We start from the raw sequence: 27,559 nt of genomic DNA, 5'->3' as shown, positions 1-27,559 counted from the left end.
TCAGTAAAATTTCAAAGCGTTTAAACTTCATAGAGAATAGTATATATAAAAGCAGCCCATTAATATCCAGTAAAAATATTTTAAAAAGAAGAAATGTGAGGGCAACTTGCCTTGCCAGATATAAGAATATACATTAAACCACTGTCATCATTATTAATATGGTACTGCTATATTAAGATACAAATAGGTCAGTAGGACAAAGACACAATCCAGAAAAAGATCCCAGTATGTATGATAATGCAGTCGATGACAAAATTGCTGTTTTATTCAATTATGAGAGAAGGTGTTATGTAATAAATGGAGCTGTCACAACCTCTTCTCCAAGTGAGAAAAAATTGAAGTTGGACCTTTCTTATATTATGTACTAAAGTGAAGTCTAGAGTTATTAAAAACAAATACAAAATATAAATCAGTAAATATCTTGGAACCAAATCTTGGAAACTACACATATAATCTATGGATAAGGGATGGTTTCTTAATCAAGACAGAAAATTTTGGAGCTTTAAAGGAAAATATTTGGATAATATTTAAAAAAATTAACCTCTGAGTTGCAAAAAGTAACACATCTAAAGTCTTAGAAGAACAGTAGATTTAGAGAAACTATTTGCAATATGATAGACAAAGAATATAATATCTAGAGAGTTCTTAACTGTAAAAATAAAGATAAACTCAAAAGAAAAATGAATAAAGAATATTAACAGATATTTCCGACACATAAAAGGTGTTCAAACTCATTAGTAATCAGAGAAACGTAATTAAAGTAATTACGTTCTAGATATAGAATAATCAGACTGTCAAAACCTAGAAAGAGCAATGCCATCTATGACTGGAAGGGATGTGAGAAAAATACACATATTTTTGGATGGAAGAAATTTGAATTTTTAGAGAATTTAGAATGCACTCTGGCCACACATGGAAATGGCTGTGGCAGAAGAATCTGAAGCCATGCAAGCCCTTACCATTGACTTTGCCCAATAAAAATGACTTTAGGGGGCGCCTGGATGGCTCAGTCAGTTAAGCATCCAATCTCAGCCTAGGTCCTGGTCTCACCATTCCAGATTTCGAGCCCCACATGGGGATCTGTGCTGATAGTTCAGAGCCTGGAGCCTTTTTCAGATTGTGTGCCTCTCTCTCTCTCTCTCTCTCTCTCTCTCTCTCTCTCTCTGTCCTCCCCCCCCTTTCAAAAATAAATAAACATTAAAAAAATTAAAAAAAAAAAAGAATGACTTCAGAAGTGGCACTTCTGAATCTTCATTTCCCAATGGCTACAGAAAATCCTGACCCCTGATATAGTTTCAGGACTTGAGGGGGATTCCCTGGCCACCAGTGGTCAGTTGATTACATTGTGGTAATGGCAAGAACTTGTCCTATTATCCTGATTATTTGCTCTGCCAGTCATGCTTCTTCTAGCACTTCTACTGAAAAACTTAGTCAACACAGCTTAAAATATGGTATTCTGTGCACCATAACTTCTAATCAATGGACTTTTTTTTTAACAGAAAAAGAAATCAAAAAGAGATACTGGTCCTATTATGAAACTTACCATCCAAAAGTTGTTGGCTTTATTTTTAAGTATAGGTGACATAGAATGTTACATTAATTTCAGGTGTATAACCTAGTGATTCCACAAGTTTATACATTATGCTGTGCTCAGCACAAGTGCAGCTACCATCTGTCACCATACTACACTGTTACAATATCATTGACTATATTCCTAATACTGTGCCTTTTATCCCTGTGGCTCGTTCATTCCATACTGGAAGCCTGTATCTCCCATTTTTTCCTCTATTTTGCTCATTCCACTGCCCTTCTCCCTTCTCCCTGGCAACCATCAATTTGTTCTCTGTATTTATATCTCTGATTCTGCTTTTTGTTTGTCATATGGTTTTTCCAGATTCCACATGTAAGTGAAATCATGTGGTATTTGTCTTTCTCAGTCTGACTTATTTAATTTAGTATAATACCCTCTAAGTCGATCCCTGATGTCTCAAATGGCATGATCTCATCCTTTTTTATAGCTGCATAATATTCCATTGTATACAGATACCACATCTTCCTTATCCATTCGTCTATCAGTGGACACTTAGCTTGCCTCCATATCTTAGCTATTGTAAATAATGCTTCAATAAACATAGGGTACATCTTTTCAAATTAGTGTTCTCATTTTCTTCAGGTAAATACCCAGTAGTGGAATGATAGGATCATATGGTATTTCTATTTTTAATTTTTTGAGGAACCTTCATACCTTTTTTCAGAGTGACTGTATCAGTGGACATTGCTACCAACAGTGTACAAGAATTCTTTCTTCTCCATGTTTTTGCCAACACTTGTTATTTCTTACCTTTTTGATTTGGGCCATTCTGACAGATGTAAGGTGCTGTCTCGCTGTGATTTTGATTTGCATTTCCTTAATGAACGTTGATGTTGAGCATCTTTTCATGTGTATTTTGGCCAAAAATGTCTATTCAATTCCTCTGCTGATTTCTTAATCAGATTGTTTTTTTGATGTTGAGTTGTATTAAGTTCTGTATATATTTTGAGTACGAACCCCTTGTCAGATGTATCACTAGCAAATATCTTCTCCCATTCAGCAGGTTGCCTTTTTGTTTTGTTGATGGTTTCCTTCACTATCCAAAAGCTTTTTATTTTGATATAGTCCCAATAGTTTATTTTAGCTGTTGGCTTTTTATAATGGTAAAATAGTCTGTGACATTACCTTTAGGCCACCTTTCAGGGTCATGATACTGTTTCGCAAGATGCCATGTATGCTTTGAAACTGTAACTGATGCACAAAGGTATGTCCTCAACAGCCATATTACACAGATTCAGAGACTATGGGGTTGCAGAAGGGAAGTCCTTCTCATGATTACCTCTGAAAACCTTCTCACAACTTGCACCTCTCCCTGAGTCTGAACCCCAGTAGCTTAGAAGCTTTTGGCATCCAGAAGAGAAAAGCTCTTACCAAGAGACCCAATAAATGGTCCCACTGAATTAGAAACTACAACAGCCACATCCCATTTTAGGCTTTTCATGTACTGTGTTCACGTACAAATAAATGGGTTGTTGTCCTTCAACTGAAGATGTTGCCCAGAATGACTGATCACAATAGGCACAGGAAGGAGATTTATGTGTTCATTCGATACGTGTGTGTAGAGAGTCTGTTATGTGTCAGACATTGTTTAAGTGCTTGGGACACCATGGAAAACAAAAATGAAATCTTGCCTTAAAGTTTGTATTCCAGTGCAGGGTAAGACATTCTAGGGAACTGTTAAAAGATAATGAGTACTAAGGGCAAACCAACAAATGAAACAAAAAGTAGAGAAGAAAAGGGGAGAAAGAAAAAGTCAGGAGGAATCAAGTTGTTCTATAAGATTTAAAGATTTTTTTGGTGGCAGGACAGCACACTCAGATAGATAAAAGGTGGAAAATTTATCTACTTAACGAAAGAAGGTTGTTACTCAGGGCCACGATGCTGGGTTTTGTCCTAGGGATGCAGTAACACTTAGCCAGAGCTATAGAAGATAGTTTATATGTGGCAGCTGGGGTGAGCTAGGTTTCAAGTGCTCCCTGTGGATTGGCTAACTTGAAAAACTTCTCGGGCTCTGGGCCATAGGGGCTATTCGTGTTGTCTGGTACCTGGCCCCGGGTGATGAGGGTGATGTGTAGTGGTCTGGAGTCCAACAAGTGAAGTGTTTGGGAGTGTGGACTTAGCTTCTCTAGAAAGGGACTGACCAGCCTCTAAGCAGGGCCTCAAAACTGAGTCAAGACAGCATTTTTAAAGTTATACTGCACAGGGGAAAGAGGCAATTAAATATGGTGGACAAAGTAGGACAAGATAGGCCTCAATAAGAAGGGAAGATTTAAGCAAACACAGAAGTGGGACAGTTAGCTGGCAGGTGAGGAAAAGTATTCTGGCAGAATTCAAGTGATTCTCTAGGCCAAAAAATCTGTGAATGTAGATGAAGGGGAAAAAAGGTTACATCTTTTTGCCACCCCCAACAGAAAGTTAACAAACTCTCAATTATGAATGGCAGCAACAAACCACAGGAGTATCAGCAATAACCATGACTTCGTCACTGAGGACAACCAAATCTCTTTTCATTATACTATAATTTGTTATATACTATATTAAAATATTTTTGTGTTCGTCACAATTTGAAATTGCTATAGTTATTATACCTGCTGCTAGGTCTTGTTATTTATATGCATTATGAAAGAAGCATAATTTTACTTTATTACAAAGTTGTTGTTGTATTTTATTAAGTATACTTCAAAAAGGTAGCTTCTTTTATAATCCTATGTATTTTACTTCATGAATCTGGAAACATTATTCTGATGAACATTGCCAGTGGCTTCACGTAACTGCTAACAGAGGCCATGATGTATGTGTGCACACACGTGCACACACATGCACACATCCAAAAGGTGAGGTGTCCGCTCTGGGGCACTTCCTCACATGTCTAGTATTAAGAGTTAATAGAGGCCTCATGAAGCCCTAGCCAACAGGCCTGCCATGGCTGAGGCTCTCAGGAATAAAGGCTTGCATCACCACACCAGGTGTAGAATCTCATCAGTGCCAGGGCTAAAGCAAGAATGCGGTAAGGACACTACATGCAAGGAGACAGCACTCAAGGAGGAGAGTTATAAGATCAGAGGGGACCTTCTGACCAATTCTTGAATAAGGATTATAGCCTCAGCGTCACTTTCATGGCAGTGGATGCCAGTCATTTGCCTGTTTTCTCTGAAATCCATGTTTCAGACATGTGCAGACTACAATTTCCCTACCAAAGGAGGAAGACCAGAGAGTAGGAGGAAGAGAAAATTGACTGTATTTATCTCCCCTCCCCTGCTTCTGGTGGCATGTCTACCAGTAGCCGTATCTACTACGAGTTCCAGGCCTCCCCACCGATGGTCCCAGGTTCTGATGAGCAGCCCCAGTCAAGGATCCGGCTCCAGCCAGGTGGTCTGGCTCCTGGGTTTTTAAAACACCAGGTCCTGGGGCGCCTGGGTGGCTCAGTGGGTTAAGCGTCTGACTTCAGCTCAGGTCATGATCTCGCAGTTTGTGAGTTCAAGCCCCGTGTCAGGCTCTGTGCTGACAGCTCAGAGCCTGGAAACTGCTTCAGGTTCTGTGTCTCCCTCTCTCTCTCTGCCCCTCCCCTGCTCGTGCTGTGTCTCTCTCTGTCTCTCAAAAATAAGTAAAAACATTAAAAAAATAAAAAATAAATAAAACACCAGGTCTTCCCTTTGTCCTTTCAGCCCTGGTGATGGCAGCTGCTTTTAACTCTTCAGCTGTTGCCAGTGTCTGGGTGGCCTCACCATCTCCCATTTGTCTTTCTTGTTCCCCATTATAATTAGCAACCCACATCAAGTTCCTTCCTTTGGACTACTCTCGTGGACTCAGGTGAGCAGCAAACCACAATAGTATTAGCAGTACGTTTGATTTTGTCACCAAGAAAAATCACATATATCATTACAGCTGTCATGTGCTACCTGGTCTCTATATAAAGTACGTGGGCTTAGTAATGTTGAGACATTACCCATAACAGGACAGGATCACAGTATAAAATGAGGAGAAACGCCTACTATGCAGAGATCGTGGACTCAAAACAAAATGCAATAAAAGGAAAGACTTTGGGGGCACCTGGGTGGTTCAGTCAGTTAAGTGTCTACTCTTGGTTTCAGCTCAGGTCATGATGTCACAGTTTTTGGGTTTGAGCCCTGCATAGGGCTTTGTGCTGGTAGCATGGAGCCTGCTTGGGATCCTGCTTCTGGCTCTGCCCCTCCCCTGCACTCTGTCTCTCTCTCTCTCTCTCTCTCTCTCTCTCTCTCATAAATAAATAAAAAATAAATAAATAAATAAATAAATAAATAAATAAATAAATAAATATTTTTTTTAAAAAAGAAAAGACTTTTAAAAGACCCCATTTTGGGGAGCCTAGGTGGCTTAGTCAATTAAGCATCTGACTTCAGCTCAGGTCATGATCTCACAGTTCATGAGTTCAAGCCCCACGTTGGGCTCTTCTTCAGATTCTGTGTCTCCCTCTCTCTCTGCCCTTCTCCTGTTCATGCTCTCTCTTGTAAAAATAAACAAACATTAAAAAAATTTTTTTTAAAGACTCCATTTTGCAAAGGAGTGTGACTTTTAAAAATTATATATAGGATTGTTGTATTATGTCAGAAGAAACTTTATTTTGTCTTGCTTTTTGTTTTTATTGAGATATAATTGACACATAATATTATATAATTATATTAGTTTCAGGTGTACAGTATAATGATTCTATATCTGTATATATTGCAAAATGATCATCACAATAAGTCTAGTTAATATCTGTCACCATGCATAGTCACAAATTTTTCTTCTCGTGAAAGCTTTCAAGATCTCTCTTAGCAACTTTTTTTAAAGATTATTTATTTTAAGAGAGAAAGCAAGTGTGAGCAAAGGAGAAGCAGAGAGAGAATCCAAATCAGGCTCCGTGCTGTCAGTGCAAAGCCTGGCACAGGGCTTGAACTCACAAACCATGAGATCATGACCTGAGCAGAAATCAACAATTGGACACTTAACCAGCTGAGCCACCCAGGCGCCCCTTGGCAACTTTCAAATATACATTATAGTATTATTAACTATAGTCATCATGCTCTGCAGTACATGGTTGTGACTCTAACTGGAAGTTTGTACCTTTTAACCCCCTTCACACATTTTTCCCCCTTTCCCACCTGTGGCAACCACCAATCTATTCTCTGTGTTTATGAGCTCAGTTTGTGTTTGTTTGTTTTAGATTCCAGACAAAAAAATGAGATCATACAGTATTTGCCTTTCCCTGTCTGCCTGACTTCACGCAGCTTAATGCCCTCAGGGTCCATCCATGTTGTCACAAATGGCAATTTTTTCCTTCTTATTAATGGCTGAATAATGTTCCATTATACATATGTATACCACATTTTCTTTATCAATTCATCCATTAATGCGCACTTAGGTAGTTTCCAAATCTTGGCTGTTATAAATAATGCTGTAGTGAATATGGGAGGTCATTTATTTTTTCAGTTAGTGTTTTCACTTTCTTTGGATAAATACCCAGAAGAAATACTGGATCGTATGGTTAGTTTTATTTTTAACTTTTTGAGAAACCTCCATATTATTTTTCATAGTGGCTGCACCAATTTATGTTCCCACCAACAGTTCACAAGGGTTGCCATTTCCCCACAACCTTGACAACACTTGTTATTTCTTGTCTTTTTGATATGTCATTGTGGTTTTGATTTTCATTTCCTGGATTAATGATATTGAGTACCTTTTCATGTGCCTGTTGGTCATTCGTATGACTTCTTTGGAAAAATGCCTGTTCAGATCCTCTGCCCAATTTTAAATCAGAAAAAAAAATTTTTTTGCCCATGAGTTTTATGTATTTTTGATATAAACCCCTTGTCAGATATACGATTTGCAAATATTTTCTCCCATTTAAGAGGTTGCCGTTTTATTTTGCTAATAGTTTCTTTCTTGTGCAGAAGCTTTTTAGTTTGCTATAGTCCCACCTGTTTGTTTTTGCTTTTGTTGCCTTTGCTTTTGGTGTCGATTCCAAAAAATCATTGCCAACCAAGATCAATGTCAAGGATTTACCATCTGTGTTCTTTCAAGGAGTTTTATGGTTTCTGGTCTTATAGTCAAATATTTAATCCATTTTGATTTGATTTTTTGTGTACAGTGTAAGATAGTGGTCTAGTTTCATTCTTTTGCATGTGGCTGTCCAGTTTTCCCAGCACCATTTATTGAAGAAACTGTCTTTTCTTCATTGTATATTCTTGGATCCTTTGTCATAGAAGTAAATTTTAATTTGAAAATACACGTACTGGAAAAAGGATGCATATTGACACTTGGTAACCAAAGTTTCTGAGAGACATCTATTGGTTATTGTGTTTTGTTTTTGGTTTGGGCTACATAACACTTCCTTCCTATTTGTTTGCACACACATGACCTAGGATAAGCCAATGAGATACTCACCCTAAGATTCAAATGTTAAGAAAGGCATCCAGAGAGAGAGCAATACTTAGAAATTATTTGTAGCTGAGGTGACCACAGTCCTAGAGATGACAGTGTCTGCATCCTGATGACACTGTTCACACAGTGTACATTTGGCTATGTTTGAACTGCCTAGATTCCTTTATTTCAGCCTATTTCTACCCTCCAGTTCTCTAGTCTTCCCATTGATTCTATAAGCTAGCCTATTGCCTGCCCATAAAGTCCTTTCCTGCCTAGAATAGCCAGGATTGGTTTCTGTAGACCATCACCATTAAGAAACCTAATAAAGGTTTATTCCAGATATTTCATGCTATAACAAATAAGATATTTTATTTCATTATTTTTCCTGATTTTTGTTTGCATACTCGTCTCTAATTCTTTTTTTTTTTTAATTTTTTTTTCAACGTTTATTTATTTTTGGGACAGAGAGAGACAGAGCATGAACGGGCGAGGGGCAGAGAGAGAGGGAGACACAGAAACGGAAACAGGCTCCAGGCTCTGAGCCATCAGCCCAGAGCCTGACGCGGGGCTCGAACTCACGGACCGCGAGATCGTGACCTGGCTGAAGTCGGACGCTTAACTGACTATGCCACCCAGGCGCCCCTCGTCTCTAATTCTTAATCTTCTAATCCTTTTTTGTAGTTTTGTTCATACCATTATAGTTTGAATTAGACACCTGCTCACTATTAGTACATGAAGTGTTGAGGCTTATGTATTTAACAAAATGTTTCCATTTAAAAATAATAATACTCCTATACAAAGTTTAAACCTCACAAATTATGGCTGATGAGTTTTCTTTGTTTTATTAGTAATATGACTTAGAATAATCTTTCATGCCATATTTGTTGGCATAAAATCTTCCTATTATTATATGCATTTGAAACGTCATGTATTGTGGTCCCCAGAAATAAGTTAGTATTTTGCAGTATGCTGCTGCTTTTTTCCAGCACTTTAACAGCTAAATCACAGATGTCTTAAAAATAGTTTCCTGCTAGTATCTCTAGCACAAATTTCTTTCTTTTCTCTTTCTCACAGAGTACGTCAGCCTTTTCATTTTAATAAATTAATCCCTGTTATATTTTGCTTCTCCTAAACTGTTTCTACAAAAGATCAAAACAAAATGAAAATTATAGTTAATTATCTGGAATACATGTGTGTGTATGTGTGTGTGCATTCAAACATTTAGAAACCTTTAGAAACACATTGATCTTTTTAACCACTGTTTTTCACTTATATTCTCTACATCTTATAAATAATTAAGCTCTTAACAAAACTTATCTATTGATAAATTCACTTATATATTTTGAGTACCAGTTAAATGGTTGGCTCTGCAAGGCAATTAAATGTATTCACATTTCTATTAAATATGGAAGAGAGAGTATAAGATTACTATCAATTTTCATGAGTTCATGGCCCAAGATTTGGGGAAGGAAATAAGATAAATTTGTATGAAGTCCATTTGGGAACAAACGTCAATAATATAAATATCTACCAATAGCTTTTAATCAACCAATGTCATGAATATCCCAGCCATCATTAAAAAAAACACAGCCATCATTAGAAAGAAAAATCATTACCAACACATTTGAATGCAAATATGCATTTGATTTGCAGTCAAATGTGTTGGTATTCAAATCCTGACTGCCATTTTTTAACTGTGTGACTTCACCTCTCTGAGCCTCAGTTTCTTCATCTGTAAGATAGGAATATAAGAGTAAGAAATCTCATTGGGGCACTATGAGAAATAAAATAATTCAGAGAGGGCACCTAGCAACTAGAACATAGTAGATAGTGATAGTATCATTGCTATTATTTTTATTACTTTGGAGTATGTAAAAATGTGTTTATATATCCATGACTTTAAAAATAATAGATTAAAAGGTATTTAAAAATTTTCACTGAATTTGAATGATGACCCACTCCAACCTCGATGTTTCTTAATTTCTTAACTAAAAATCCATTAACATGAAGACACACATGACTTAGGAATGAGAAAAGTGTTCCAAGCATATCAGTTCTTAAATATTCCATGCGTGTGATATCTGGGAATTTTACTTTATTAGAATAAACTACAAAGCATAAATTTAATCCAGTACAAATCTGCATTGTTTATGTAATGTGAATGACAGATACGTGATACCTGACACCATTGTCAGTGTTTATGCCACAAACTGTAATGCAGATCTACAATGTGACCTATATCTTTTGGAGATTTTTCTTCTTTTTTGACATTTCATGGTACTGTAAAAATGCTACCTTTATCTGGTTTGTGTTGAAAGCAGTACTTTGAGAAGCCAGAAGATGGCACTAATTTCTAAGAATTATGCATCGAAAAAGAATGTGCTGCTTTGGATTCTGATCATTTACCATTTCTTTTGCTGGTGGACATAATGATGCTCCACATTTTCATCAGTTTTCCTACATTTATGTAAAATTCTGTTTGTTCTTAACTTTTCTCTGACAATTAGATGGAGAAGTGAGAATGGTAGAATTCTGTATCTACACAGAATGTTTGAATGATTTAGTAGAAGCAGGAATTGGCACTCAACCAATGATATTTATTTCATGTTTTTACCTGAGGGTGGACTGAATACTGTATCCATTTGAATAGAGAGCTTGACTTTATTCAGGTATTGAGTGTTATCTTGAGTTCAGAAAGAATAGGTAAGTGTATGTTTTCTATACAAGTCACCATCACCTATGCTGCTAATAACACCTCAGAAGAGACTGACTTTTCTCTTCCCTTTAAATGAAAATCACATTTGTAGATTACCACTTTTTTATTTCTAAATGTTAATGCTGAGCAGTGTAGAAGCATACTCGACAAGGAGCTTATTCAACAACAGAAATAGAAACCACAGTGACCATGTATATGATTTTATAACCTAATTGCATTTATGCAGGATATGGCGCTAAATCTATTGCTGTCTTACTAAGAGGTTAGAACAAAGAGAGAAGAAAAATGTTTACACCCAAATCTACAAAAAAAGCTGGAGTTGCAAGCAGTAGTCTTGTATTTTTGCAACTGTATCCATCTGCCTAAGGGTATATGAATTTTTTCCTGGCAATGTTAAATGTATATTTCGAAGTAGTCAATGCTGCTAAACACCATGCTTGCAAAATTGGCATACTGAAGTCTTTCAAATCAGCAGTTTCCAGGGGAAAATCCATCTACCATCTGCTTGCTTCATTAAAATACATAATAGAGGAGGAAGAACTGAATTGCATTTTCACTAGTCAGCGCTCCCTGGTGTCCAGTCTGCTAAAGGTTATCTACAACAGCCCGTATAGAAAACAGAAGCCAAGTAAAAATCAACCACTGCTTTATTTAGTTTTCTTTTTGTCTTTTGTTATTTGTATAAAACTAAAACAATGAGCTTTATTTCAGAAAAATCGATTTAGACAGGACAGTTTATCCTGAAAACACTGTACCTTTTTAAGAATCCTTTAATAAACTTAAGGAACTTTTCTCAAGTCCATTTTGTTAAATTTTAAACAAGATTGTGATGGAATCATATAGATATTTTTTTATGTAAAAGTCATCACTTCTTGGCCTTTCGGCTAAGATCAAATGTTATGTAAAAGTCAAAAATTTCTGTCAAAAACTATCAATTTCCCCAAGAAACATAATTAGTATTTTTATCTTATAAGTTCAAAAAGACATTATTATCAAATATTAAACATAAAGCAATTTTAAAAGAAAAAAATTTTTAACGTTTATTTATTATTGAGAGACAGAGAGAGACAGAGCATGAGCATGGGAGGGGCAGAGAGAGGGGGAGACACAGAATCTGAAGCAGGCTCCAGGCTCTGAGCAAGCTGTCAGCACAGAGCCTGATGTGGGGCTCAAACTCACAAACCGCGAGATCGTGACCTGAGCTGAAGTCAGACACTTAACCAACTGAGCCATCCAGGTGCCCCTAAAAGAAAAAAATTTATGATACTGTAGTTATATTTACTCAACTCAGTTATGAAAAACAACTGATTTGTGAAGTTGGGGGTCTCTTCCTTGATTTTCAGTATCAGTATGGAATATATTATTTGAATTTTTGCCCACACTTGAAGAATTAAGATGCTAATATCTTTGTAAAAATCCAGAAATATTCTTATTCTTTAGAGGCAAATCACTAGAAAATGAAAAAAAATTCAAACAAGCAATGGTTAGCATTGGTGATGGTATAGAAATTGTTTCTATTCCAGCAGATCCAATTCTTTCTTTAATGACATAAGAACATAAACATAAGATATTAAATAAACATTAACAGCAAAAAAATAGCATTATCAGTGTCACTGTTTTTTCAACATCATGGTAAGCCCTTTGTATGTACCCACCCAACCATTTGATAAAGATGCATCCCTGGGGGCGCCTGGGTGGCTCAGTCGGTTAACCGTCCAACTTCAGCTCAGGTCAATGATCTCACAGTCCGTGAGTTTGAGCCCCGTGTCAAGCTCTGTGCTGACAGCTCAGAGCCTGCAGCCTGCTTCAGATTCTGTGCCTCCCTCTCTCTCTGCCCCTCCCCTGCTCATGCTCTGTCTCTCTCTGTCTCAAAAATAAATAAACATTAAAAAAATTAAAAAAAAAAAAAAAGATGCATCCCATCCCCACTTGAGCCCCGCACTGTTGTATACCATGGAGTTGGCAAAGGACAGGCAAGCTATCTGCCTTGATGAGCCCTAAAATCTAACTGGGGAGAGAAACAGTAAAAGATGAACAAATAGCATATTATGTAATTAGGCTGTAATAAGAGAGCAGGATAAAGAACTAGAGAGTGATAGGGGTAAGAGGAATTAATAGTTTAATAGGATGGTCAAAGAAGACCCCTGTGAAAAGGAGATAATTATACAGAGTCTTGAAGGAAGTGAGGGAGCAAGCCATGCATCTTTGCGGGGGAGAATATGTTCCAGGCATTAGAAACTAGAGGAGCAGAAGGCCTGAGCTGGAAGCGTGTTTGGTTTGCTTAAGAAACACAAAGAGGTTAGCAAGGTTGGAGCAGAATGAGCAAGAAGAAATGGGCATAAAATAAATTCGGAGAGTGGGGATTTAAGGGTATGCTAAAGAGTTGGGTTTTTTTTAATTTCAAAATTCAAGTGAAAACACTAGAGGACTTTTAAATGTGCAATTAATATTTAAAAGTTCACACTAGCTTCAATATGAAAACAAGACTGCCTGGGACAAAGGTGGCAAAGGAGACCAGTTAAGAAGCAAATAGTAGGGGCGCCTGGGTGGCTCAGTCGGTTGAACGTCCAACTTCGGCTCAGGTCACGATCTCACGGTCCGTGAGTTCGAGCCCCATGTCGGGCTCTGGGCTGATGGCTCAGAGCCTGGAGCCTGCTTCCAATTCTGTGTCTCCCTCTCTCTCTGCCCCTCCCCCGTTCGTGCTCTGTCTCTCTCTGTCTGAAAAATAAATAAACGTTAAATAAATAAATAAATAAATAAATAAGGAGCAAATGGTAGTCCAGGCTAGAGTGTATAGTGCGGTGGACTTTGTGGTATTGATGGAGGTGATGAGAAGTAGTGAAGATATATTTTGAAAATAAGCTGGATTTTCCAGTCAACTGGTTGGGGTGGCAGAGACAGAAACAATTTAGATTATGATAAGTTTTTGTTCTGAACAAAGAGAAGACTGGGGAAGAGATTTGGTTGGGAGGAAAGATGAAAGCATTTCAAGAGAAAGAAATAATCAACTATGTCAGCTGCTCCTGAGACATTGAATAAGAAGGAAACAGAGAATTGGCACTGAATGTAAAAAGATGGTGGTCACTGGTGACCTTCACATAAGAAATTTCAAAGGAAAGAGAGATGCTAACCTGACTGCAATAAAATCAAGAGTGAATGGGAAAGAAATGGGGGGGGGGGGAGGGGGAGAAAGGAAGGAAGGAAGGAAGGAAGGAAGGAAGGAAGGAAGGAAGGAAGAAAAGAAAGAAAGAAAGAAAGAAAGAAAGAAAGAAAGAAAGAAAGAAAGAAAGAAAGAAAGAAAGAAAGAAAAGGAAGGAAGAAAGAAAAGAAAGAACAGAGAAGAAAAACTCAACACAGATACTCTTTAGAAGAGTCTTACTAGAATGATGAGCAGAAAAACAAGGAGTAGTTGTTTTTCTAAGGAATGTGGAGTTGAGAAAAGCAGTTTTTTCAGATGGAGATATTTTAGCATGTTTAGTTCAATGGAGAAGAGTTTGGTGTCTCCTGGGAAATGGGAAAGAATTGCTGAAACAACGTCCTTGAGTAAATGAGGGGTGGATCCAATATCCAGGCAGGCAGCTTTGTAACCAGAGAGAAGGCAGAACACATGGATTAAAATGAAAGATTTGAGACGGGGAAGATTTGATGGTGGAAAGATGGGGTAGTTCTCTGTTCTGAGTTTATTTTTCTCAATAAGAAGCAAGATCGTTAATTGAGAGACGTTGAATGTTAGATGTTAGAGGGGGAAAGAGGAGGTGTAAATTACTTGCCTTAGTGACTCAATTGGGAAAATGTCAAAAGGACGGCAGAGAATGCACAAGAGGCTTGCCCACTGGAGATTTGTGGTTAGCTCAGATGTGTTTCCTAAAGCCACATGCTTTTCTCATTCTTCACACAAAATTTGGATACTCTTAACTATCCTCATTTTAGAGACAAAGAAACTAAAACAGAGAAGTTAACTTGCTCAAATTTACATAGAAAGTGAGGAAATCCAAAATCGAGTCTGAGCCGGCTGTCTCCAGTGGCCTCTCCTCAAAATGTGAGGTGATATTAGTACCTCATGTGTCACTGCCAGCCAGTGGGCTTCAGGAGGCATCGCTGATTGCAGAGTTGAAAGGTGTTCTGCAATCTGAGCTCCATATGTGTCTTCTACCCACCTTCCAGTAGCTCTTCTTGGTCACTTCTATGCATAAAACATCGATAATCCAGATAAAGAACTAACTACAAAATATTTTTTAAAGAACAAAATACAGGGGCACCTGGGTGGCTCACTCCATTGAGCGTCTGACTTAGGCTCAGGTCATGATCTCACGGTTTGTGAGTTTGAGCCCCACATCAGGCTCTCTGCTGTCAGGGTGGAGCCAACTTTGGATCCTCTGTCCCCCTCTCTCTCTGCCCCTCCCCGACTCATGCTCTCTCTCTCTCAAAAATAAACATTCTAAAAAGAGAGAAAAATACAGTTGCATTCAAAACAACAATGCATCATTTCTCTGTCCTGATTGGGAATGAGAAAATTTTGCCGTGGCAAATTTTCTAGAAGACAGAAGTTTGTACCTTTCTATTGTAATTTTTGCTAAAATGTATTCTGTAAGCATAATGTAATATGTTGTGCAAAGATTCTACATTGAGCCTACAACCAAGTGCTATATTATAAAAAAGATTATGACATTCCCCCATCATTGAAGGTTTGTAGAATTTTTAATGACCCTAGGTGATGCTGAGATACATAAGACTTTTCGACTGCCTGAAACATCCCAATCTGCTGTTACTGATTTTGCTCCCTTCTTCCACACACTAAATAATTAATATTTAGCTCAAATCCCAGCATCCCCCTTCCTTCCTCAGGGTCCCAATCTATTGCTGTAACTTTAAAAGAACTGGAGAAAAAAATGCAGAAGTTCACATATGGAGACCATGAGGCAACTAGGGATTACAAAAGAAAAAAATTCATTTAATAGCCCTAAAATATTCTCATTACAATCTGTTCAATCTACTGATTTGATGACGACTGACACTTCTAGAAGTCTGATCTGGGAATTTGTGTAATAGAGTAATCAAATTAACCAAATGTTGCCTGGTTGAAGATCATAAAGGGTTTACTTTCAAGAACTGGAAAGAATCATTTGTAAAGTTGAATGCCCTCTTTTTCTAATCTGGGTCCCTCGGTGTTCTCCTGCCTGATCAAGTGTAATGGAGACAGTGTGCATGAGGACACAGGGGACTCTTCACAAGTGGGCTAGACATTCCTTGGCCCCTTCTCCTGATTCCTATTCTTTCCCTTAGAAGCCCTATCTTTTCACAGGCTCAGAGTTGCCACAAGACAAAGCGCCTTGAAGTAAATCACAGCTAAGGGTTTAGAGCAACATCTTACCTGCCTAGAGATATGTGGTTCTCTCTGCAGTGCTATTCAGTTGAATGCTGCCTCTATAATTTTGTTTTTTAGTAGCCACATTTTTAAAAGTAAAAGGAGGTGAAATTCATTTTAATAATATATTTTATTTAACCCAATATCTAATGCATATAAAATGTTATTAATAAGATATTTCACATTCTTTTCTCCATACTAAGCCCATCTCAGTCAGCTGAGCCACAGCTCAGGTGCACAACAGCCACATGTGGTGAGTTGCTACATTATTTGACAGTGTAGCGTTACACTAAGAAATGCCTCGGGAGGTGACAGATCTATTCCTGTGGGCATGGTTATCCTCAGTCTTCAGTATACATTATTCTTTTCAGTATTTGAAATTGTGTCACATTTCTTTTCAGTTGTATGAAATTGTGTCACATTTCTATTCACTGTTCATATAAATATCACACATTCCCTTATTTTTTGAATGACCTGTAAATTTCCTCACATCTACAACTCAGTGTAAGCTTAACTCATTGTTATATTTCTTGGTGTCATCAAAGTCCTAATTTTATTCTTTTTTTTTAATTTTTGTTAACATTTATTTATTTTTGAAAGAGAGAGACAGAGCATAAGCAGGGGAGGAGGAGCGGAGAGAGAGAGAGAGGGAGACACAGAATCCAAAGCAGGGTCCAGGCTCTGAGCTGTCAGCACAGAGCCTGATGCAGGGCTTGAACCCACAATGACCTGAGCTGAAGTCAGGCGTTTAACTGACTGAGCCACCCAGGCGTGCCCCTAATTTCATTCTTAACCAAGTTTGGTCCTCCAGCTCTCTCCATCTAATCCAACCTTCACATTGCATCACTAGATGACATTTCTAAAAGGCAACTCTGACCATAGCCCAACCACTTAAAGATTGTAGAGAAAATATCAAGCCCTTCATAATTTGACCCCTGTCTATCTCATTATATTCGCTTCTACTTTTCCTTTTTATACTTCATTCTAAAATTGTATACTCTATGACATGCTGTTTGGGCCTCCCCACCTGGAAACATGCTGTTCTTTCTACCTGAAATGATCTTTCCTTTTTATCTGCCAGGTGAATTGCTTCTTATCACCTTTCAACTCCACTTTCCATCCAGTTCATTTAGATAAATTAATTGAGCACACACTAGTTCCTTGGGATTTGAAATCGTGCTTTATTATCTTTGTGTTACCAGCATCTAGCACAGCATCTGACAGTGAGGTGCATCTGAGATGTACATCTCTTGATCTAACCTAAATGTACTAAAACTTTAAGTAGACCGAGTTGTAAATTGTTAACAAGAAGAAATGTTTTTTTTAAAAAAGTCCTTCCTAAAAAAACCAAAATTCCTCTATTTTAGTATCAAGTGTAGTTGAATTCTATTGTTTTTAATGGCAACATCAAAACTCTGTTAGTTTTTTATCTTGTTTCAATGCCAGTACATTTCATTTCCTTCAACTACTATATGTACAATACTACCTCAAGGGAAATCCCGGATAGGAACAGCTTTAATGTCTCTGGAATACAAACTATATATTACTTCATTAGCTAAAAAATAAAGATAAGATGTGATATGTCTCAAATTCTTGCTTCAGATTCTGGTGACTTTTGAGGAAAAATAACATCAGAGACCACGCATCCCAAGGAATAAACGGATAAGATTTTAGCAAATTCTTATTCGGCTGATTCCACACATTACCCTACTTGCATGGTTACATGAAACAAACAGAAATAAAAGCCTCCAATAAGTAGGATCACTTTCCTCAGGATAGTACAGTTATTTGCTGTTTAAACAATTATAACCAGACATAACAAGCTCTTTTGTTTTAAGCATCACCAGAGTGAGGATATTTCTTAAGGCTTATAAAACTTCTAGTTTTACAACTTCCCGGGAGAGCCAATATCTCTTGAGAAAGGAGCAATATAAGGTAATCAAAATAAGGAGTTCTTCCCTCTATCAAGCTGTCTCAAACTAATAAAAATAAATCCTAGGAACATCTTTTAATCCAGGAATACCATCCCTAACAGACAGGGATCGGGATCAAAAGCCCCTTCCTGTTTCCTATAGTCCTCTCGGAGAGGGGAAATAAAAGCCAGTTGGGACTATTTACAAACAAAACAGAGCAATAAAAGAGGAAAATTGGAGACAAGAAGATTAGAGGCAGGACGAAAAGAGCCTAGCTGGTTAGTGGTACCTCTCAATTAAATTCTGTTTTGTCCACACTGGCTCTTGAACTTCGTTTTTAACCATTTCCTGTTTCTACTAAATCTCCCTACAGTTTCAGTCCTATTGAAGTCTATGCTTTCATTTTGTAACAAGCATCTTAACAGAGTAAGAATAAACATATTTTTTTTAAACAAAGATTTCTACTTAAAGAAAAGTTTTGGTCATTAACAATATGGTGATGGAAACTGATCTGTTTCCTGCCCATGTCTTGCCTTTCCCACCCCGACGTATGGCATTGTCTCTTCCAGAAGTGCAGGATTAGAAAAGCACAGTTTGTGTCAAGCTGTGAATTCCTGTTTAAGTCATAGCCAGTGTTTGAATGCCAAATCATATTTACAAAGCACCTTGGCAAATACTTTGGCTGCTGCTGATCTTTCTTATTTCTAAAATTACCCTACAATATAGGGCTTTGCTTTTTAAGTAAATTCTTCATTATGTAGGAAGGCAATGCGAGGGAAAGGGTTATATACAGGATCTCAAAACACTGCACTTTCTTTGTTCTGGTTTTGAAATTCCCCATTGAGTCACTTAGTTGCTCAATGCTGAAGGGCACTTAAGTCTCCTTAATGTGATAGTAAACAGCCTATCCGGCCAGATGCATCAGCAAAACCTTGCCCTCCTTTTACAAGTACATGTGCAGGTTTATTTTAACTGTTTGGTTTGGGTTTTTCCACAGCTGTTAATATTACTCAGCCCAGGTTCAGTGGCACAGATGCCTTTGGATACACTTCATTCCTGGCTTATTCACGGATCCCAGACATCGGCTTCGATTATGAATTCCACTTGAAGTTTCAGCTGGCAAATAATCACTCAGCACTGCAAAATAACTTAATATTTTTCACCGGACAGAAGGGCCATGGTAAGATTAATTGAACCCTCTAGGACTTGCTTAGCTCCTTTCAGAATACGAAATTCTTCGTGGATACCCTAATTGGCTGTGGATAAAGGAGACATTTGCCTAAATGCAGCCTCCTCATGTTTTCTGCCTCGAGCAGGTTCCTTGTAGTCCAGTGTTCTGAAGTTCCCTGACCCTTTCTGAAGCCCTGTTCACACCAGGGCTACTTCTTATAATCAAGGGCAAGAATTCCTACAGGCAAACATGAGGGTAGAGATGGTGAGTAAGTCACGTGAGAGGTGAGCTTATTGATTTGTCCTTTCCTGTGTCTTCCTTTTCCATACGTAAGGAGAGAAGGGCATTGCCCAGCAAGAACATCATTTCACCATGTGTCGTAAAATGGGAATGGTTGCCTTCAAAGGAAACCGTTCCAAATTAAAGAAGTAAATAATTAAGAAAGTGCTCGGCCTGTAATAAAGTACTCCGTTGCCCTAGAATTGGTGGGAAATCAACTTGTAAGTTAAATTTGTCTGTCTCAAGTAGAAACAAATAGAAATAAGTTATGCGTGTGTGGGATCAGGGAAAAGCACATATATTTTACTCCCAAGTCAGAAGCTGACTAGTTAAGCAATTAAGCACCTACCTTCTCCGAGTTCAGTATTCTCATCTGTGAAATCAACATACTACACCAGAAAAAGACCTCTCTCTGAACCATTTTTTCTATTTTGCTAGGGCAAATAACATATTCTGTTCTTTTTTTTTTCCTAATGTTTATTTTTGAGAGCGAGAACGGGGAAGGGGCAGAGAGAGGGGGACAGAGAATCTGAAGTGGGCTCCACACTGACAGCAGAGAGCCCAACATGCGGCTCAAACCCACAAACCCTTGAGATCATGACCTGAGCCGAAGTCGGATGCTCAATGAGCTACTAAAGTGCTCCCATATTCTGTTGTTTTCAGTTCATTCAGTGACTGTCTCTAATGCTGAAAATCAGGCTCTGTGTTAGCACATGGCTGAAAAGAGCCCACACTCCAAGTGAAGGGTGGTGTGTCCGCCTCCAGCCACTTCTGGAAGGATGCAGCAGGGGCTCTCTATCATGTGAAGCGCTGTTCATTCCACCTCCAAAGTCTGTTTGAATCTCTTCTCCACCTCTACTGCCAAACTGTATGACCTCCTCCGAACTAGTCCCCCCACCACGTCTCCTGCCTGTAGTCCATTCTCCAAGTTGCACCAAGAGTTACTTTTTTAAAAACCTTGGTTAAAACCCACCTGTGACTTTCCACTGTACTTAAAATGCAGTCTAGACCTTCTTACCCTGTTCTCAGAGGGTAGGACCAGACCCCTGTCTCTGTCTCCAACCTCAAGCTCTCTCCGTCTCTTCGCTCGTCTCCTGCAGATCTTCTCCCAGAACCTGAACCACCAAGTGCTTGCCTGTCTCAGAGATGTTGTGCAGGCTCTTTCCTCTGCCTTGACAGGAGATGGCTCTGAGCAGCCTGTGGGGCCTGGATGTGTAGACTTGGATCCAGTCTCCACCACTTACAAATTATGTGTCAAGTTACTTAATGTCTCTGTGCCTCAGTTTCTTCACTTTTCAAATGGGTTTAGTAATGGCACACTCTCCAATGGAGTTGTGAGGCTTAACATAGTTGATACAAGAAAAGTTTTTAAAATAGAATTGGACTGAGTAAACATGACATGTTCCATTTTCTCAGGGAGGCCTTCCCCAGCCACCTTCAGAACAGATATTATCACACGGCATCCAAGTTATCCTGTACCCCAGCTTCTTGTGCATTTTCTTCAAAGTCTATGCCTTAATTTATAATTCTTTAATCTATTTTTATATAGTTTATTTTTGTCAGTCTCCACTACTAGAATGGGAGCTCTATGTGGACAGAGACAAGACAATCCTCAACTTTATATACCCACACTTAGCACACTGGCTAACACACGAGTAGTATTGAATAAATGAATAGAAGACCCACCATAAAAACAGATAATTGTATGATATGTAAGACAACAATACAGTTGCACAAAGGTTTTAAAAAGTAACCATTCTTGGGGGTTTCCAGTTCAGATGCCATCTTCTGCATTAGGATTTCCCCAATGGCTACCCTTCTCCCACCCCTTCCATCCATCTCCCCTGCCTCTGAGCATTGATAGCCTGCCCTACATTTAGAGCACAGACCCTTTATTACAAACTTTGGTTTACTAAATTTCTCTTCTCGTTCATAAAAATGGTGTCCCGTTATCACTACATCACCCATAAAGCCTCTCAGGTGGTTTTAATAAATATGTGTTGAATGACTGCTAGAAGGCAGGGAGGAAGAAAGGGAAATAAGAAGGAGTTTTTACCCCTCTTTACTCCATACATCCTTCATCACATGTTTATCAATTATATCCTCTTAATTGGCACCTCCTCACCTCCCTCCCCCCCAAAAAAATACTGGCAGATGAAAAATTCAGATGAACAGGGAAGACCCTGGGTCTGTCTCATTTTAAAAACAAATCTTCTAAATCCTGAAAGATGCAGAGGGAGAACCAAGTAAAGAATAAACACTGGGTCCATGAAAATGCTCCCACCAAGTAACTCTTCAGTACTCTTCTACAGAGATTCCTTTAAAATTCTCAAAAAAAAAAAAAAACCAAACAAACAAACAAACAAAAAAACGGGCAAAGCAATGTTTTGGCCACAGCATTTGTAAATTGTGGAAGCTTTCATATGACATTTTTTTGGTCTTCTCTAGTCATCTACTTTACATGTAAGGACCTGAGTGTTCACTCTGTGCTTGCATTTTTAGGTTTATAGAAAGGCTAAATAAAGGCTAGATTGTGGAGCTCTATCTTCTAAGGAGTGAAAATGAGGATTCTGAAATATGCAATTCCGCACTGGACCACATGAGGGAGCAAGAACACCAGCTTAAAAAATGAAAGTAGCACTAAAGAGCTTTTTTTAAGGCCATGTTTCTCTAAGTAGGACCTCTTCACGCCTGTGTCAGAATCACATGAGGGTGTTTGTTAAAATACTAATTCTCAAACCCTCTTGAATCAAAAGATAGAATTTTATCAAGCACATTAAGTGCTTTTTATGTAACTAATATTTGAGAGCAACTACTCAAAACATGTAGGGACCAGCTAAATTAGACCATATATGGAGAATGACTAAGATAAGTCATTATTGCTCATTATGTCATATGTTGGGATGATTCATCATTATGTTGCATAAAGTTATTAGTTAAAGAAAGACACATTACTTTAAAACATAATTATTGGGTGCTTGGGTGGCTCAGTCGTTTAAGCATCCGGCTCTTGGTTTTGCTCAGGCCATGATATCACAGTTCATGAGATTGAGCCCCGTGTAGGGCTTTACACTGACAGCACAGAGCCTGCTTGGAATTCTCTCTCTCCTTCTGTCTCTGCCCTCCCCTGCTTGCTTTCTCTCTCTCAAAAATAAACAAATAAACTTAAAAAACAATTACTATGATTACTATTAATACTATTTGCAATTGTCTATTCTGTATAAGAGACTATGATCTAAGTCATTGTTTTTAACAGTATTATGTCCACATTTAGGTATTTTTCTTATTTAGTAACATCAATCTCTGACCTGCTTTTTGGTTGTTACTACTAAAATCACCATTTTGTATGCTGCCTTTATCTTTATCAGGTTCAAAGATGCACAGAGCCACAGAGTTTATATAAAGGAAATGTAAACCAACCTGTAATCTCTGACACATCCACACAAAAAGGCAAAGGACCTTCATTTCCCAACACTGATGATATTCCTCCCTGAGTTCTCCAGCACTGATTTTGCCAGACTTCATTCTCATTGAATTCTCTGGACAAATTACCCTGTCAAACATTTCAGCTTGAAAATGCCTCACTCAACTTGTGATTCTAACCTACCTAACTCTATTCCTATGTTTCTGCAGTCATATTTGTCATTTCTCTTATTAGCTCTTCTTCCTTCTATACCCCCCACTCCCTTATAATGTATGTATTATAGTTTGGCTCTTCTGGAAACCACCAACATGCCCCACAGTGGCCAACAGGTGAATACATTGTCTTCCCCTCCTGTTTCTCTTCGGTTGGCAACTGCCATAGTAAACAATCTGCTTCAACTAGAAACCCAGGAACCATCTGGATTTCTCCCTTTAATTCATTTTGACAAATATTTGCTGAGAGCCTAGATGAGGCATTCTTCTAGGTGCTAGAGATACACTTAGTAATAAGACAGGAAAGGTCCTTGTCTTCACATTTTGTCTCCCCTGTTCTATCAAACACCAAAGTCTGTCCATTTTACCTCCCATTTGCTGCTTTTTGTATTCTCTCCTTCTTTATTCTTTCTTCTCCTCATTATGCTTAGTCTATCACAGACTGTTGCAACAGCAATAACCTTCTTCCCAGTCTCCCTGCCCAGTCATGCCCATCTTCCTTCCTCTCTATTCCCCGCCTGCTACCGGGGATTGTTCTCACATTCAGATCCAAACTGATCTTGCTTAATCACCATGCTTCTTCACAATGTACCAGCTAAGATCCTTTGCGTAATATGTACAGATGTTTATCCAGCCCCTGCCTATTTGCACAATCTCATTTTCTCTCATTCCACCCTGCACCCAGCAGTAGTAGGTACATGTGTACATTCTGCATCATGTCATTGTGTCCTCCATGTGTGAGCTTTTGACCAGGCCGTTCCACCCTCCTGGTCCGTCCACACTTCATTTTCATGCCTCCAAAACACTTCTATCCTTTAAGCCTCAGCTCAAAAGATCACTCTTCTTTGAAGTCTTTAACCCTTCCAGGAAAATTTAAGAATTGATGTCACTGCAGTTTGCTGGTAATGATTATCCTATCTTATTTTAACTGTCTGGATCTCTTTGGGAACCAGAACAGTGGCTTCTCTTTTTTATACCAAGGATGGCTGTCACATACAGACACTCATTACAGTTTTTGAAAGAATAAATGCAAAAATCCATGGTCCCTGTTACACCAAAACTTATAATCGATTCAGGGAGTCACAACAGACATACTTAAAATTTGTTAACCGACAATACTAAATCAGAGTTAAGAAACCATGTCTCGTGTACACAGCATCCATCACAGAGTCTGAAACACAGCCATCACTGAATGAAGAGAGGTACATAACTGATACAAAAGATGGAATTTAGAAAGTAGAACTCTGGTCCAAGTAGACCAGTCAGAAAATCTGTTCCCATTGGTGTGTTTCTTATTCTGTGCCTTCCATTTCTTTCTTTTTTTAATGTTTATTTTTGACAGAGAGAGACAGAGAGAGAGAGAGAGAGAGAGAGTGAGCATGAATGGGTAGGGGCAGAGAGAGAGGGAAACACAGAATCTGAAGCAGCCTCCAGGCTCTGAGCTGTCAGCACAGAGCCCAACACAGGGCTCAAACCCACGAACCGTGAGATCATGACCTGAGTCAAAGTCGGAGGCTTAACTGTTTAAGCCACCCAGGCACCCCTGTACCTTCCATTTCAACCAATCCCCTACAAATAGTGCTGGAGCAGCCCCACTGGCTGGCATCCCTAGGTCTGTTCTCTCCCAGCCTGAGCCGAGCTAGTCCCCAGCTCAGCACTCTATGTAAGCGGCCAGTTTCTTCCATCTGAGGTCCATCACCCCCTCTCACCCTACCTTCACAGCTTCCTTTGCCTGGAATGCCCAGCACAGTTCTCTCTACCTTTTCCAATACTGTGCAACATCCTCTGATGAATTTGGGTCTCCTTATAGCCTATCCACACAGAGCCTATATAGTATTTGTAGTTTATATCCCATGATAATTATGCCTTGCCATTCATAATCACTACTCCAAATCATATGAAGCTACCATATTCATAAATCAAAAACATTAGAATAGTGGCAATTTCATAATCTTAATCTTGTCCATCAGCAAGATTAATCTTAAATTCCTTTTGGACAATCCATGTCTTTAATATCTTTTGAATCCTCAACTGTATCATTCACATGATTGTACTGTGTGAGAAATCAATAATTACGTGCTTATTGATTCTCCCACTAACTGAAAGACTCTCTGAAGACAGAGTCTATCCTGGTCAGTTTGTAATACTGTATATCAAGATTGATGTGGATTGTAGTGAAGAAGGTAGGACCTAAATAAAGGATGGAAGGGGCCCACCTGTCTCTCTTCACCTCCTTGAAATGCAAGGTAAAATCTTAACATTAGCCTATATTTCAAAGGTATAATACAGTGGTAGAATTTTTCAGAACACAAATATTTAACTCCCTGGATATTTGATCTACGTACCTAAGTGCTTTGTGTGCATAGCTTTATGTCAGTCCCTGGCACGTAGGTCTTCTATGCTGCAGTAATTAACTATGAAAGGTTACCTTATATTTCATGCCAACTAATTTCTTATTTACTTCAAGCCCTTGGTTATTAACTGTAACAGAAATAAGAGCACATAAATATTGCTTGATGTTTTTCTGGGGGGAAAAATGAAATGAATGTCATCTACGGGAGAGAAAAAGAAAAATGAAAGGGGGAGTGTCACAAAATCTAATCAGCTCAGCCTGTTTTTTATAGAGCCTTGATTCAGATCAGGCAGAAGGAAGATGCCTGATGAATGAGAGAGCAGGTTGTAGCCAATTCCTTAATGTTACACATCTCCCAACTCCATAGTACTGAGGCATCTTGTAACACAACTGACAGTGTATGTTCATCTCCGATATTTTTTACTATAGAAAAATGTTCATTATTTTCCTCTGTAATCACATCATAGTGACTAGAAATTGTGAGAATTTCTTCCTGACAACCTCAAACTATCAAATCTTAGCTTTCATGAAATTAAATATCCTGGACCATAATGTCAACATTGTCTAGGTTATTACATATTTTGAGTTCTTAAGACTGTCAAAAAAACCACATGAAGTTAATTCCCTTTACTGACTTAGAAATACATGAAAATTGTCACATTTGACCAGTGCTTAAACGGCATTGAAAATGACAAAAATATGTAGATCCTTGCAAGTCTCCCCTTTATATATATGTGTATATATATATATGTATATACATAATGGAAAGGAATGTTTGTTTAAGCATAGTTCAATGGAGGAAACCTTGATAACATAGAAGAACATCCAGAGGGCAAAAAAAGAGGAGGGGCCAAGTGCAAATCAGTCACCTATAAGCCCACATCTTCACCGTTTGTTCTACACTTCCAAGAAGCAAACACCTTATGGAAATTCAAGTCTACCCACAAACTGGTGTTTACATCCTTTATTTTCATATTCTCATCTCTGACAGCAAACAGCAAGAGAGATCCAGACTTCCCACTTTTTCTAGTCTCAGGTCTTTTTATTCAAAACACAGAAAAATATGTGCCATATGTAGCCTCAGGATATGCATTTTATCACATTTTCATGTACTCTGAGCACAGTGTTGCATTTGTTGTTACTATCATCCTGACCTCACTGTCTGTTCACCAGCACAGCTGGAAGCCAGGACAGCATCCTGATTTGGCCACAAACAGTAGCCAGTTTACATTGCCCACATTTTAATCATCTAATCCCCTAAAGTAGAAACTACGTGGTCTCCATTGTACACAATGGCTAACAAAGAAGCATCGTGGACATGGCTATCAGAAAGCATGGTTCTGATGCTTTATAAATGCTAGAATATCCTTACTTTGATGGTCATAGCAACAGAACAGGAAGCTAAGAGTTTGCCACCATAAAGCTGTACCGTACCAATCTTAAGATAAACCGAGAATATGTGTTCCAGTCACATCCTAATTGTAGTTTAGCACTCACTAAAGCAGACACTGTCACTGAATATGGAGTAAAAATGGCTTGAAGGTCTAGAATCTTCCACTACTCAATGTGAATTGTTCCAGTAGGTGACACTTTCGTTCTTTTGAGTCTTATTTCTCACATATCAGCCTAGATACATTTTTTGCTTTGCATCACATTAGCTTCAATTCTAATTTCATAAGCTTCTTCCATTTTTTTTTCCTAAAATCAATCCTACCCAATCTAACTCTTCATTCATATCTAATTTAGCTTCTCCGAAACCTGAAGATACATGCTCATGACCATGTGAACAGTCCACCAAAGCTTTCTTAAGTTTATCTTGGTGTCTCTGTGTCAGCACCATTGTGCACCAATGTCAAGAATATTTTATTAAAAAGCAGCTTCCTTCTTTCAGAAATCTAAAAGCTTTACAGGCCCTGGAATAATAGTCAAATATGCTCACAAAGCATCTGTACCGAAGGTCTGGCTTCTCAGAGGGAACTCCCACAGGAATCAGGAACTGTTCACCAAGCAGGGTTCACTGGAACAGAAGGAAACAGAATCATCTTGGTGGCTCCTCTCCCATCTCTTCTTTCATTCAGAACAGGAAAGGAAGAAGGGAGAGGAGAAATCCACTTGTCACTTAGAATTTCTGAGTCCATTTGCAAAGATATT

At 38.4% G+C, this 27,559-nt stretch overlaps 1 protein-coding gene across 1 annotated transcript in view; it reads left to right on the top strand.

The window, feature by feature from the left end:
* Positions 1-27,559, top strand: part of LOC122489665 (protein eyes shut homolog) — a 134,396-nt gene that overhangs the window by 28,063 nt on the left and 78,774 nt on the right. The window contains exon 2 of the mRNA XM_043591725.1: positions 18,967-19,149. Coding sequence (XP_043447660.1) covers positions 18,967-19,149 — 183 coding nt within the window. The remainder of the gene's footprint in view (positions 1-18,966; positions 19,150-27,559) is intronic.

Source organism: Prionailurus bengalensis, chromosome B2 (genome assembly GCF_016509475.1).
Source record: "Prionailurus bengalensis isolate Pbe53 chromosome B2, Fcat_Pben_1.1_paternal_pri, whole genome shotgun sequence".
In the NCBI taxonomy this organism is placed as follows: domain Eukaryota; kingdom Metazoa; phylum Chordata; class Mammalia; order Carnivora; family Felidae; genus Prionailurus; species Prionailurus bengalensis.
The sequence above is the reverse complement of the archived record's forward strand: the minus strand, read 5'-3'. Positions and strand labels throughout refer to the sequence as shown.